The 13149-nt window shown below is 41.0% G+C and overlaps 1 protein-coding gene across 3 annotated transcripts in view; it reads left to right on the top strand.

Moving 5' to 3' along the window:
* GAREM1 (GRB2 associated regulator of MAPK1 subtype 1) overlaps nucleotides 1–6707 on the top strand; it is a 207074-nt gene extending 200367 nt beyond the window's left edge. For 2 of the 3 annotated variants that reach the window (XM_054460292.2, XM_063653523.1), the window contains one exon: nucleotides 1429–6707. In XM_054460292.2, coding sequence (XP_054316267.1) covers nucleotides 1429–2326 — 898 coding nt within the window. In that variant the 3' untranslated portion in view covers nucleotides 2327–6707. The remainder of the gene's footprint in view (nucleotides 1–1428) is intronic. The other variant, XM_054460293.2, reaches the window with a different exon arrangement.
* The last annotated feature ends 6442 nt before the right edge of the window (nucleotides 6708–13149 follow it).

Raw genomic sequence — 13149 nt, 5'->3', positions numbered from 1 at the left:
ATCCACCAGTTCATGGGTTCTTGAAAGCATTTTCAGGGTAGCCCTAACAGGCAGGGTGGTGGGAGAGGAAATGGCTTTTTAATTTTTTAAATAATTTTACTGAGTGAGCATGATGGGGCCCCTGTTTGTTTTGAGCTAGGATGGAAGAGCCAATGTCTTGGGAAGAAAAGATGCCACACCAGTCTGAGAAATTCAGAGGTAAAGGCCAACTAGATTCTCCTGGAACAACCCGGGGGCTGCCATCAGTTCTCACAAATCAGCATCTAGTTCTTTCCACTTTGACTTTGACACGAGCAGACAGCACCTTCAAGCAGACAACACCTTCGACCAGGACCTAAAAGGGAAAGGGTCCCATTGGCTATCTACTCTGAATTTCCATCCAGACAGGAGTCCCCTTTTGACCATCACTGTTGGGTGGTCATTTCCTTTTGTCTGGATACTTCCAGTGCTCTGAGATCATTCTTCTGCAATACAGCTCATTCCATTGTTGGCAAGTACCAATACTTTAAAAAAAAAAAAAAAAACCCTTTATTATATTGAGTTGAAATCAATCTCTATGTAACTTTCAATCATTTCTTAGGTCTAAAGAAACAAAAATAGGTCCATCCCATATCTCTTTGTCGACTCATGAAAATTCCAAGTCAGCTATGATAGAAGTCTTCGCTTCTCCAGAAGAAACATCCTTGCCTCCCTCTGCTGTTTCCCCGACATCACTGTCAGACCCCTCACCGGCCTGCTCACCCTCCTTTGAGCACACTCTAGTTTCCTGTTGCTCTTAAAACCCCCCCAGAGCCTAATCCACTGCTCCACATGTGCTCGTTACAGTTTAAAGTAGCTCTCTTTGCAGGTACTTTTTGTTCTCTGGACATTTAAATCCTTGCGCTAATGTTACTCGATTGTTCAGAAACTAAGACAAGGATAAGCATTTTATTTGAAGCATCTCCTCCTACCTCAGACTTTTGGATGGAAATAGAATCATGGGTGGTGTGATGCCATCATGTCACTGTAGCACAAGCATGACAAGCATGCGCCACTCATTTACTATTCTCTCCCTCTACCCTCGCTCACTGCAGACATCATTCATCAATCATGGCACCTGTTGGTGCAGAGCCTACACGTGACTTAATAATTTTCCTCATCATAAAGACCCAGGCACCTATTAACAATGATTTTCTTACTAGCTGAAATATTTATTTTATCTCCACTGTAGCATTTTAAATCATTATGTGCATATCTACAATTACCAATGTATTTTATTAAAGATTCTTTAAAAAAAAAAAAAAAAAACCCAGTGAAGTTAGCAGGAATTTTATTGAATTCAAAACTAACTGCGCTTTTCTACTCAGCAGTAACATCTATAAATAACGAAAGCCTTGGGATTTGGCTTTTTTCTTTTAACTGATTTCTCCTTCTGTGTTTGCTTTTAAGCAGCGTCACTAAAACTGACACAAGTCCTTCTGAAAGCACTCCTGTTTCCTGCTATCCATGTAACCGAGTGAAAACTGATTCTGTGGACCTGAAATCCCCGTTTGGAAGCCCTTCTGCTGAAGCTGTGTCCTCTCGGCTCTCATGGCCTAACCATTATTCAGGAGCATCAGAGAGCCAGACCAGGAGTGACTTCCTGCTGGATCCAAGCAGGAGTTATAGTTACCCTAGACAAAAGACGCCAGGCACACCAAAGAGAAACTGCCCAGCACCTTTTGATTTTGATGGCTGTGAGCTCTTGGCCAGCCCCACTAGCTCAGTCACTGCAGAATTCAGTAGCAGCGTCTCTGGTTGTCCCAAGTCAGCCAGCTACTCTCTGGAGAGCACAGATGTGAAATCTCTTGCAGCTGGCGTGACAAAGCAGAGTATGTCATGCCCTGCCTTACCCCCCAGGGCTCCAAAACTAGTAGAAGAGAAGGTCACCTCCGAAACATCTCCTTTGCCTCTGAAAATTGATGGTGCTGAGGAAGACCCCAAGTCTGGGTCACCGGATCTCTCGGAGGACCAGTATTTTGTTAAAAAGGGCATGCAGGACATCTTCTCTGCCTCCTACCCTTTCTCATCTCCGCTCCATCTCCAGCTGGCCCCCAGGTCCTGTGGCGACGGTTCCCCGTGGCAGCCACCTGCTGACCTATCAGGACTCTCTATAGAGGAAGTGTCCAAGTCACTACGGTTCATTGGTATGTCCGAAGATGTCATATCATTCTTTGTTACTGAAAAGATTGATGGGAACCTGCTTGTTCAGCTAACGGAAGAAATCCTCTCAGAGGATTTCAAATTGAGCAAACTGCAGGTGAAGAAGATAATGCAATTCATTAATGGCTGGAGGCCCAAAATATAGCCAAATAACCCCCAGCCAGCATGGAACAAAACTGATCAATGCGTGTGCTAGAAGGGGTGGGCTGGGACACAATTTCATGTTTTTGCACTAAAAACCTTCTCTGTAAATAGGGATAAGAGAAACTCTTACTATGCAGATTACGTTTTTGAATGGTGAACAGGCTATTTTGTACATCAATAAAAATGCTGTACAGAACACTTGGAGGTGTGCCTTGTACGTCACTCAACAAAAACTCAGCAGCTGCTAAAAGAAAAAAAGGCATGTGCAGAGAAATCATTCTTACCCAAGTAGGTTTATGCGAGAAGGTATGATATTTATTACAAAATAGCCAAAGCTGAAAGACATAAAAATCTTTAAAAAAAAAAAAAAAACACTTTTGAACAACAATTCCCTTCTTTCAGGAGGGTTGACTTTAGACAATTAACTATGTTCTGTGCTCTGTCATTCAGATTGCTTCTTGCTAATTGTTTTACTCTTGTGCCTGAAAATGTTAGTGATACGAATTGACACTTTAATGTTGTTGCTTGGTGGGGATCTTTTTATCACAAGGCATTTTCCAAAAGTCATATGTTGATAAAGGGATATATGTTGTCCTTAGAAATCACACAAATCATGACCACAATAATTTATCTGTAACTGCTGCTAATTTTATTGAGCAGAGAAAAAAGAATATACATATATAAACATGTATAGGTGCATACACAATACACCCGGATATGTTTTACACATAATTTTGATTCTGATATTTTAGATAACATCTGTTCACTTTTAAACAATCTGTTGAGGTTTTGGGACTGTTATCTACATTGATTCTCTTAGGAATAGTGGACAGAATGACTCCAAAGATTCTCAGAACCCTGTCTCTTGAAGCTCAGTCTTATTTGGGTTCATCACTGAAAACTTAGAACAAATCAGTAAAGAGTCCTGTATTGAAGAATTAAGTTTGAGTTTAAGCCCACTCACTGCAGGGCTGGTTTTTGCATGTAATACTCCCATGATATCTGGGGAAATGACAGTTTCTGTTGAATTGTAATTCTCGGGTTTGAGGGTCTCCTTCCCTTGGTGTCTGATGGCGAGAGGTCTGAAGAGCATTTGTCAGAGTGCATTAGGCATTCTCAACCTGCTTCATGCTTTACGAGAGCTCAGAAATCAGACGCACCAGCCTTTATTATTATATATACTACATCTGTTGAGTATTTTTAAAATACCAATAAGAGGACTTGTTTATTTCATAAACCACTTCTTCCCTCTCTTTCAAAGAAAATACATTATTATCATACTTTTACATTAGTCTGAGAATTTTTGCTAAATATGATTAAGTATTCCAAAATATAATGGCGTCATTATTCTTGACTTTTTTAGAGAATATACATCTTAGGACTGTGTTAGTTCTCGGAGCAAGGCATCATCTACTCCCCTGCACCCCAGAGTCTGGCCCCAGATTCCAGATGTGCGGACAGCCCTTGACCGAGGTGCAGACAGTGCCCTCTTGAATAGGAAGGTCAGCCAGTGAGGCAGCAGCATAACTTGCAGGATGGACTTATATCTTACCATCTCTTCCTGCTACCAAAATAAAAAAATAAATTGAAAGACAAGACCCACCAGTCTAGTTTTGTAGACCTGTGAAACGTGTGTTTATTTCTTGGCATTAGAAGAAAGATATTTTTAATCCATATCGTGGTTTAGAGTTGAAGTGAATTGATACCCAATTTTCCATCTTAGATCTAATTTTCCATCTTAGATCTCCTTTATCAAAAAAAAGCATTTTTTTTCCTCCTAACGTGTCTCCCAAAATGTAAATACTATAGGCAAAAAGAGTACCCTGTAAAATTCTTACACTGGAGCACCTCTTCAAAAGTCACAGACAATTCGATGAGGAAGTGCTGGTACTGCACTCACAGGACATGAGACCTATGAAGCTTTCGTGTTTTGAAAGCATCCTTCTGTGTGAGGGAGACTACCTCCCTTAGTAAAGTAAACCTCTCAGAACTTCTTTTTAAAATAAAAACAGACAAGATGCAGTTACTAAGCTGCAAGTTTTCATTGGCAAACCTAGCTGAATCCGCTTTAAAATACTTAGCACTCGGACACAATTCTCAAACTCAGGAAGAAGGAACAGGGTTGGTTTGGGTTTACTATAAAGGTTGCCTCACATAAACAACTAACTCCTTTTAGTGTTTTTTTTTTTTCTCTTTTTGTAAAAACTTTACACAAAATAGGGTTTTAAATTCTTTTTGCTTGTTTTGGACTTGGTGTATTCTTGTCAAGTTTATATTGATTGGCAATACAGAGACTCCTTGAGGGCAGGGACTGTGGCCTTTGATTCACTTATGCTACAGTCTAGTGTCACTACAGTGCTGAGTAAAAGACACAGCCCCTGCTCTCTTGGAGATCATATTGTTTATATTTGAAATCTCGGTTGCTAAGAGTATGTATGTGTGGGTAAGAAAGACGTGAAGTCCTCTGGGCAGCCGGGTATTTGGAGAATTGCGTGTGTCCTGTCTTTAAAACGTCAGCCTCTACTAGGGGGTACAGAACACCCCAAGATCACTAAAACTTGTAATGTGTTGGAGGCAGAAAGTGTCTCTCTCACTGCCTAGTGTTGTTGTTTTTTTGTTTTTTGTTTTTTGTTTTTTTTACTGACCTGGAATTCTTTTAATTGTAATAAATATCTTCTGTCACAAATAAATGCCACAAATAAATGAAATTGCCATTCCTAAGCCGAGCACCTGTCTATGAAGGACCTTGGCATCCTGACTAGACAGAGCATTCATAGCTCCAAGAGAATCATGACAAGATATGCAAAGCAGGGATAATAAGGAGACAGCCCTTCCCTTTCGAGAAGCCCTTCCCTTTCACAGCCCTTCCCTGCGATTCTGCAGTGAAAAGTGATGCCCAGAGATCCACACACAGAACCTTTCTAACCAACCAGGTGAAGACTTATCATCTTATCTCCTCTGGCAGGTCCCCTGTAATCAAAAGAGAGGAAGTGTCTATCTAAACAAGACCCTTTTGGGTCCTTAGGTTCATGGCAAAAATCATCATGGCCCCCATCAGAAAAGAAAATCAGCAATAAACCAAGCCAAGCAACTAAAATGTATAATGTGGACCTGACTCATGTTGGGAGGCAGAATTCAAACACTCACAGATCAGTCTTGCAAGTTTTCTCTTCTTTAAGTTGAGCTGCTCAACTTTATGAACTGTGAAATTTACTTAGGTTCTTTCAACCCACATATATCACTGCAGTTTATGAAGTTGCAGCGAACTGCCCATTCAGCTAAATTGCAGTGTTTATTCTTGTCTCATGTCAAAATACAACAATCTTATGGGAAATATTATGACAGTCCATTCCAACTGTTTTCAGACACAAGCATAAACAGTCTCTGCTCACATTCCACAGCCACCTGCATGTTATCCATACAGCTCCCTGAGAAGTCCAGGGATGGGAGGTGGGGTGTGGAAGGATGGAGGATCCTTCATTTTCTAAACACTTTGTATAAGTCACTACTCATTGTGCCTAGCAAGTATAAGATTAACATTTTGAATAACAAACTGGAAAACAAATAATCCTTCAAAGAACCTAGTGAACTGTTCAAAGGAAATTTTAATTTCAGTCTACCAGAAAAGTTAAATATGTTGTTGGACATAGGAGGCTTTCAGAAACATGCCTCTTATATCAATTTCCACTATCTTTCAAGTTACCTAAAGGCACCAGGCTGCTTGAGCAAGAAGAATAAAAGGCCTAGAGTGCAAATTATGTGAAGTAGAGTTTTTAGATTGTGGGATTGTAATAATGTGGGATTCTCATGGTTACATCATGTTCAATCGCACTGTTTAGTCTTCAAAACTTGGTGTTTTAAAATTTGTCTCATTGTGATAGCCAGAAACAAGGAATAAACGTGATTTCAGTTTAAACTATATACAAATATCTTCTGTAATTTTGCTGCTCTAATTTTTAGGCTATAAATTTTGTAATAGAGCTTATCAGATTGCAAATTTCCTTTGTTTACAATCTCATGTAGTAGGGCTCAGATAATTTCTTAGCTATAAACCTTTTCTCCCACTCTCATATTAAGTTTCATTTAAAATATTTAAGCTAAGCCTAAAAATTGAAATCAGTTAAGAATTTGGAGAGTTTATCTTAAATGGAAATGGTGTATTCTTTTCAAATAATTTTGTAACCATCCTTACAGTTTCTTTGCTTGGAAAACTTGGGTTGTTAACTACCAGTTAACAATTGCATTACTTTCCAAAACGTTATCTAATGGGCCCAATGTGTACCTCAAGATAAACACAGTATGTTATGTCTAAAAATTTCCTTGTCTGTTGATTTAAATGGTTCTGAAATGTCTATAATAAAGAAATTTTCAAAGTTGCTTTTCTTGCAGTTGTTCCTCAGTGGTCAGACCTAGTGCATAGTTTTCTAAGGACTTGTCTCCCATCCTCACTTAGGAGTAGGGAATTTGGAGGGAGTCCTGATACTGCAAGCCCATTCTATATTAATAAGAGATGAAAGACTGTGGCTATTGTGCACAGTCAGAAGATGCGGGTAACTAGGTAACTTGATGGCATACAGAGAATCCAAGACCTGTGTGGTCAGGAGATAGCGCAGAAGATGAAATAGATAAACTGGTGAGGGGAAAAAAAAAAAAAACCTGGTCCAAAGATAGTTGTCTCAATTGATCGTTCACCATTAGTTACAGATCAAACTCCTTGTTCTACTCTTTCCCCACTCTTACTACTGCACTTGACTCTTAAAAAATAAATAAAAGTATACATTTGAATGAGGAAAAGAAAGATAATATAAATTTATATCTCTTTGGCTTACATACAGTTTAACTTATGTAACTAGCAAATAGCAGAGATGGCTGAGGTTATTAAAGAAAAACTGAGTGTTCAATATGCTGCAGCATCCACTGGGAAGTGTTACACAAAAGCTGGAGAATTGCAAGTGGAGTTTGGTTAAGAGAACTTTAACTGTACTCAAAATAGTATAAAATAGTTTCTCAATATTTTATGCCCCAAATCTTCCTGTCTTCTTTTACTAGACTAAAAGCATCCCCAAATCATTCATTCCATCTTATACTTAAGCCTTCAACCCTTCTTTCCTCTTTCACAGGGATAAACCTGTGACTAAACCCATACGTGTCCACTTTACTGAATTTCAGGAATGTGTGCTAGAAGAACCTGTAGGCTTGACTTAGATTGACTGAAACTTCCCGAGATCTGTCTCAGGATTTTTAGAGTATTTCATCAAGTAGTATACACTAGAACATTTGACTCCCAAAATTAGATATTGCAAAGTAAATTTGAGTTTAGAAATAAGTTGGGTTAGAATCAGATGTTCTTTGATTCCTTATATATCTGAAGTTAGAAAAAGCCAAATCTTTGAAAACAGTAAGTGCTGCTTCAATTCTTATTACACTGAAATGAATAAAAAGATGTGCTCAGCCCCTTCTTGCTTAGGTGATTCACGCACATCCTTCAGGATTTACCAAATGTCATCCCCAAGCTGATTAGATTTCACTCCTTTGCACTGATATAGCTCTCTCTGCATATCTCTGTCCCCTGGAAAGCTATAAGCTCTTTGATATCAGGGCTTATGTCTTCATTGTTGTATCTTCAGAAGTAGGTGCTGTTTGAGGTTCTGTTGAATGACAGCGTGAAAATCACATTCCTGATGGTGGCCAGTCTTTGTGCCATCAAAGTCAAGACTGCAGCCACGTGACAGTGTAACGAAGTAAGGTCAGATGAGTGATATCAATGAAACTTGTACTCATCATAAATTATCTGAGTGCCTAAAAAAGGGTGAAATGTAAACTTGTCTAGAAATCCCAGGTTGAGTTTGTATCACTTCCCAATGAATACATTTTTCTTAGTTTATTTAATTCAATGACTTCCATTTTTAATGGCTAAAAAAAATGACTCCAAAGGATGTGTTCCCATAGATTGACTCAAATACTAGCTCTAAAAGACACAGGCAATTGAAAAGTAAGAGACATGGTTGAATGACCTAAGCTAAGAGTGGTCTCAGGGTCAGAGGCAGTGATGGGTAAAGATAAGAAACAGATTCTGTGTGCTCAAAAACACATGGCCAGGAGACATGGTGCTGAGCATGGAAAATACCATCTGTAGGCAGATCATAGAAGTTTAGAGACAGAAGGGACCTTGGAAAGGATCTGGTCCCTCCTCCTTATAGGAATGAAACCCGTGGAGGGTGAGTGATGGGCCCCAGAGCTCATATGGATCATGAAAGAACCAAGGCTAGAAATAAAATCTCCCAGTTCCCTGTTTTGTATTCCTTCCATTACAACACTGTCTCCCAGTTTCCTCAGCTTTTAACTTTCAAAAGTAACTTATTTTTTTAGTGCATGGAACGCCCTATGCTGATCCTCCAACTTCTTTGTCTAAGACTGAAAAATAGGACAGTCCTCAGTTGATACTCCTCAGTCAGTGTTAGGTGGAAATCAAGAGAAACCTACATATGAAATGGGAGCTCTGGGTACATCTCCTGCTCTTTGATAACACGGATCACTCAGTGGAGACGCTAAACGAGACGAATGGGACAGAAAATGTAAAAGATTCACAGATAGCACACACACATTTCATCCTGCTATATATATCCAGGCTAGCTGCTAGGAAGAGTTTACAGGCTGTGGCACCTAGGAAGAGAAGCAGCTCTGTAGTACTAAATATGGCCACAGGGTGTGGAGCTTTTCCACCCAGCCAATGACTGCGCAAGGATCACCCCGGTCAACTCTTAATGGAGTAGAGTGGAGAGTCAGGGATTAGGAAGGAGTAAAATTTCAGTCCAGCCATATTGGAGGTCTCTCTTTCCATCAGTCACTTTTCAACTTTCCTCAGTTAGCCAAAGGCATTGGAAGCCTAGTTATAGAAATGAATAAACAGAAGTAGCTCAAGAAAGATAAGGGGCCAGGAGTGGTGGCTCATGCCTATGGTCCCAGCACTTTAGAAGGCTGAGGCGGGTGGATCATTTGAGGCCACTTGAGGAGTTTGAGACCAGCCTGGCCAACATAGCAAAACCCCATATCTACTAAAAATACAAAAATTAGTCAGGCATGGTGGTGGGCACCTATAATCCCAGCTACTCAGGAGGCTGAGGCACAAGAAAAGAAAGAAAGATGAGGAATCTGAAGATGGGGCACTATGCATTTTTTCAACAGGTGTCCACTGGGGAAGAGAGTAGAAAACTGATCTGTCATATGCCTTGCCACTTCTTGGTTCCGAGTCTGGGATTTTTCTTTCTTTCTTTCTTTCCTTCCCTCCTTCCTTCCTTTCCTTTCTTGTCTCACTCTGTCGCCCAAGTTGGAGTGCAGTGGTGCAATGATGGCTCACTACAGCCTCAACCTCCGTGGGCTCAAGTGATCTTCCCACCTCAGCCTCCTGAGTAGCTGGGACTACAGGTGCGTGCCACCACGCCCGGCTAATTTTTAAATTTTTTGTAGAGATGGGGTTTCACCATGTAGGCCAGGCTGGTCTCGAACTCCTGGGCTCAAGCAGTCAGCCCGCCTCAGCCTCCCAAAGTGCTGGGATTACAGTTGTGAGTCAGCATGCCAGGCCTGTCTCTGGAATTTTAAGAGTGAATAGCTTGAGTCAGAAGCTGAGTAAAAAGAAGTTGTACTTAAAAAAAAAAAATCCATTGGTTTGTTTTGAACAACAAAACCCTCAACCTGAAACTAGATCTATCGACTAACATTATACTAAAACTTACTTTCAAGTTTGGATTGAGAAACCATATCTCAGTCCTCCTCCTCGGGCTTCAGAGTCAAACCATGAACCCACCCAACTGGCCATGGAAGAAAGGACAAAGAAAAGATACATCCTAACTAAGAAAAAGAGAATCATCAATCTATAGTTTTTGCATAAATGTTTCTGCCTCATTCTATGTACCCTTTACTACTCTCAGGAACACAGTTACTGACAAGGTAAAGCGAGTCTGTTTTTCAATTCACCTTTTAAGGAGATGACTGATTTTCATAAATCCAGTAAACTACCAACAATTTCATTTTTCATAGTTTAAGTTGCCATCTTGAAGCAGTGTAATTGCCTGTTAAAAGTTTTCATGGCTGGGTGTGGTAGCCCATGCCTCCCAAGCCCCAAAGGGATTACAGGCATGAGCCACCACGCCCAGCCGTGAAATGCACTTTGAGAGGCCAAAGCAGGCGGATCGCTTGAGCCCAGCAGCTTGAGACCAGCGTGGACAACATGAGGAAACTCCATCTCTACCCCCAAAAATACAAAAATTAGCTGGGCGTGGTGATGTGCCTTGTAGTTGCAGCTACTCAGGAGGCTGAGGCGGGAGGATCACTTGAGCCCAAGAGATCGAGGCTGCAGTGAACGTATATTGCACCACTGCACTCTAGCCTGGGTGATAGAGTGAGACGCTCTCTCAAAAAAAAACAAAAAAATTTTCATATAATCATGTTTTTATCACACATCAGTGATTCATGAGTAAGAGTTGTGGGGTAATGTGATTGTTCTGAGAGTAGACCAGTTTTTTTTTTTTGTTAGACGGAATCTCACTCTGTCACCAGGCTGGAGTGCAGAGGCATGATCTCAGCTCACTGCAACCTCTGCCTCCCAGGTTCAAGCAATTCTCCTGCCTCAACCTCCCGAGTAGCTGGGACTACAGGCGAGTGCCACCACGCCCAGCTAATTTTTGTATTCTTAGTAGAGACAGGATTTCACTGTGTTAGCCAGGGTGGTCTCGATCTCTTTACCTCGTGATCCACCCACCCCAGCCTCCCAAAATACTGGGATTACAAGGCATGAGCCACCAGGCCTGGATGACCACAGTTCTTGTTGTAAAATGGTCTGCTCCACTGGCTTTATGTTGTTTTTTTTTAACCTTAACCCATCCTGCACGCTATGCCCTCAGTTTTGGTTTCTTTTCTATGTGAAGGCTCTATAGAATCATGCCAGTCCTGCATCTGTATCATTTGCCCCCATCTAAAGCTGGAAAAGTTTAGCCATGTAAATTATCATTTTCCCATTGAAGCAAATGCAGTCTTGAGAGGACATGTGACTGACCTCCCATCCTTGAGGCAAATCACTCACAAACCCACTTAGTCTCAAAATCTGAGTCCTGGACAGGACTTCAACCTCCTCAGGCTGTGATGATCTCTTCCTGTATTCAGAGATCTCTATGGAAATTTCTGTTCCTACACTGAACAGTTCTCAGTTCTTTCTTCTCTGCCTCATTTTGCAACTTAAATCGTTCACCTACTTTTATGGTATGTGAGTTATATTTCCATTTTTTTAGATGTTTACCTATTTCTCCATGGAGATAAATTGTGAATCAGGTCATTTTCTATCCTATTGTTTCTCAGGCCTTGAGAATGTTACTTTTCTTCCTAGTTTTCCTATTAGATGAAAATAACACTCGAGTTCTTGTCACTGTGATTCAGTTCTGTGTGCACCAGTTATCTGGAGCAAATTTGGGAGAAATATTATTTCCCTGCATTTAGTCATTCTGGATAATAGATATGGACATTATTTGTTCTGGCAACAGGAAAAGGCAACCTGCAGAGACACCACTATGATGGCAACCTAGAGAGGACTATGATCCATGAATCAGTTAATCGCTGAGAGTCTGTTCTTTGGAAGGCTAAGATAACTAACTTATCTTTCACAGATAACTCACTGTAAAAGAAGAGTTTGAAATATGGGATGGGAGAAGGAAGGACTTGCCCTCCTTACTCAGTTAACTATTAGGTACATCTCACTAGAATTCAAGCTTGAGGGGGAAATGCTCTTATTTAACCCTTGCCAACTTCTTCGAGAGGAGTGTTGTTTTATTTTATTAAAATTTTTTGCCTTAGCATGTTGCCAGTGTTGACCATTTTTGGAGCATCTGTCTTCGGTCTATTGGCTTTGTCCCCTCCTGACTGTCACCCAGTGTCAGGGCGTGATTTTGTTTTAGGAGGATTGAAAAGGAGAAGTCAGCAGTTGCTGCTGGAGGAGAATCTGATACACAGCAGGTGTATCCAGCACCCGTTTCCAAACTGTGGATGATCCCATTACCAACTTATCTCCTGACCTCGCTCAGGTGTTCTCCCAACTTATTGTTCACAGAAAGAAAGGATCCCCTCTACCACTCTGCCTCTGTTCTAGGTTTCTGCTCATACCCTGGGACTTCTGATATTTTTACTCAGACTTAGCCCAAATTTCACATTTCCTTGAATTCCCTTTTTTCTCTTTTATTCTATCTCCAGCTAGCTCATTGTGGTGCTTTAAAACATTCTGTAATCTGATTAGATCTGCCGGGGTAAACAGCATTGGAGAAATTCTGTCGGTCTCCTAGGCAGATGGAGGAAGGAAGGGCAGCTGGTGTGTGGTTGTGTGGGTTCATTCATTGAAGTAATTTGGGGGAAGTGCCTAACATCATTTCCAAACAGTAAAAATTTACTCTTCAGTAAATACCGGATCCACTGAATGCAGAAGACAGGTTAGAAGTTATTTTTAATATCAGTAGATTTTTTATCCGCCAGCTCCCCATGCCCTGGCATGCTCCTAAGAGACTTCCCCAGAATGTTTCAGGGAAGGCATGTTTCATTTGTGCCTATGTTGACTAACACAGTTCTCTGATTCACAGCTCTGGCCATAGCACCCAGGCCTGCCATGGCCGCAGGCTCACTTCCCATTAGTCATTACTGCCGGGAGCTCCTGGACACAAGCTTTGGTTAGACAGCTAGTCCTGTGAACAGGCACCACCTGAGAGGTGCATAGGGGCACTTCCTGTCTCCACAGTGACTTCTTCTCCCCAGTACCACTGTATCATCCATAGGAAATCACATGCATTG

The sequence above is a fragment of the Pongo pygmaeus genome, chromosome 17 (genome assembly GCF_028885625.2).
Source record: "Pongo pygmaeus isolate AG05252 chromosome 17, NHGRI_mPonPyg2-v2.0_pri, whole genome shotgun sequence".
In the NCBI taxonomy this organism is placed as follows: Eukaryota; Metazoa; Chordata; class Mammalia; order Primates; family Hominidae; genus Pongo; species Pongo pygmaeus.
This window is presented reverse-complemented; position numbering and strand designations above follow the sequence as displayed.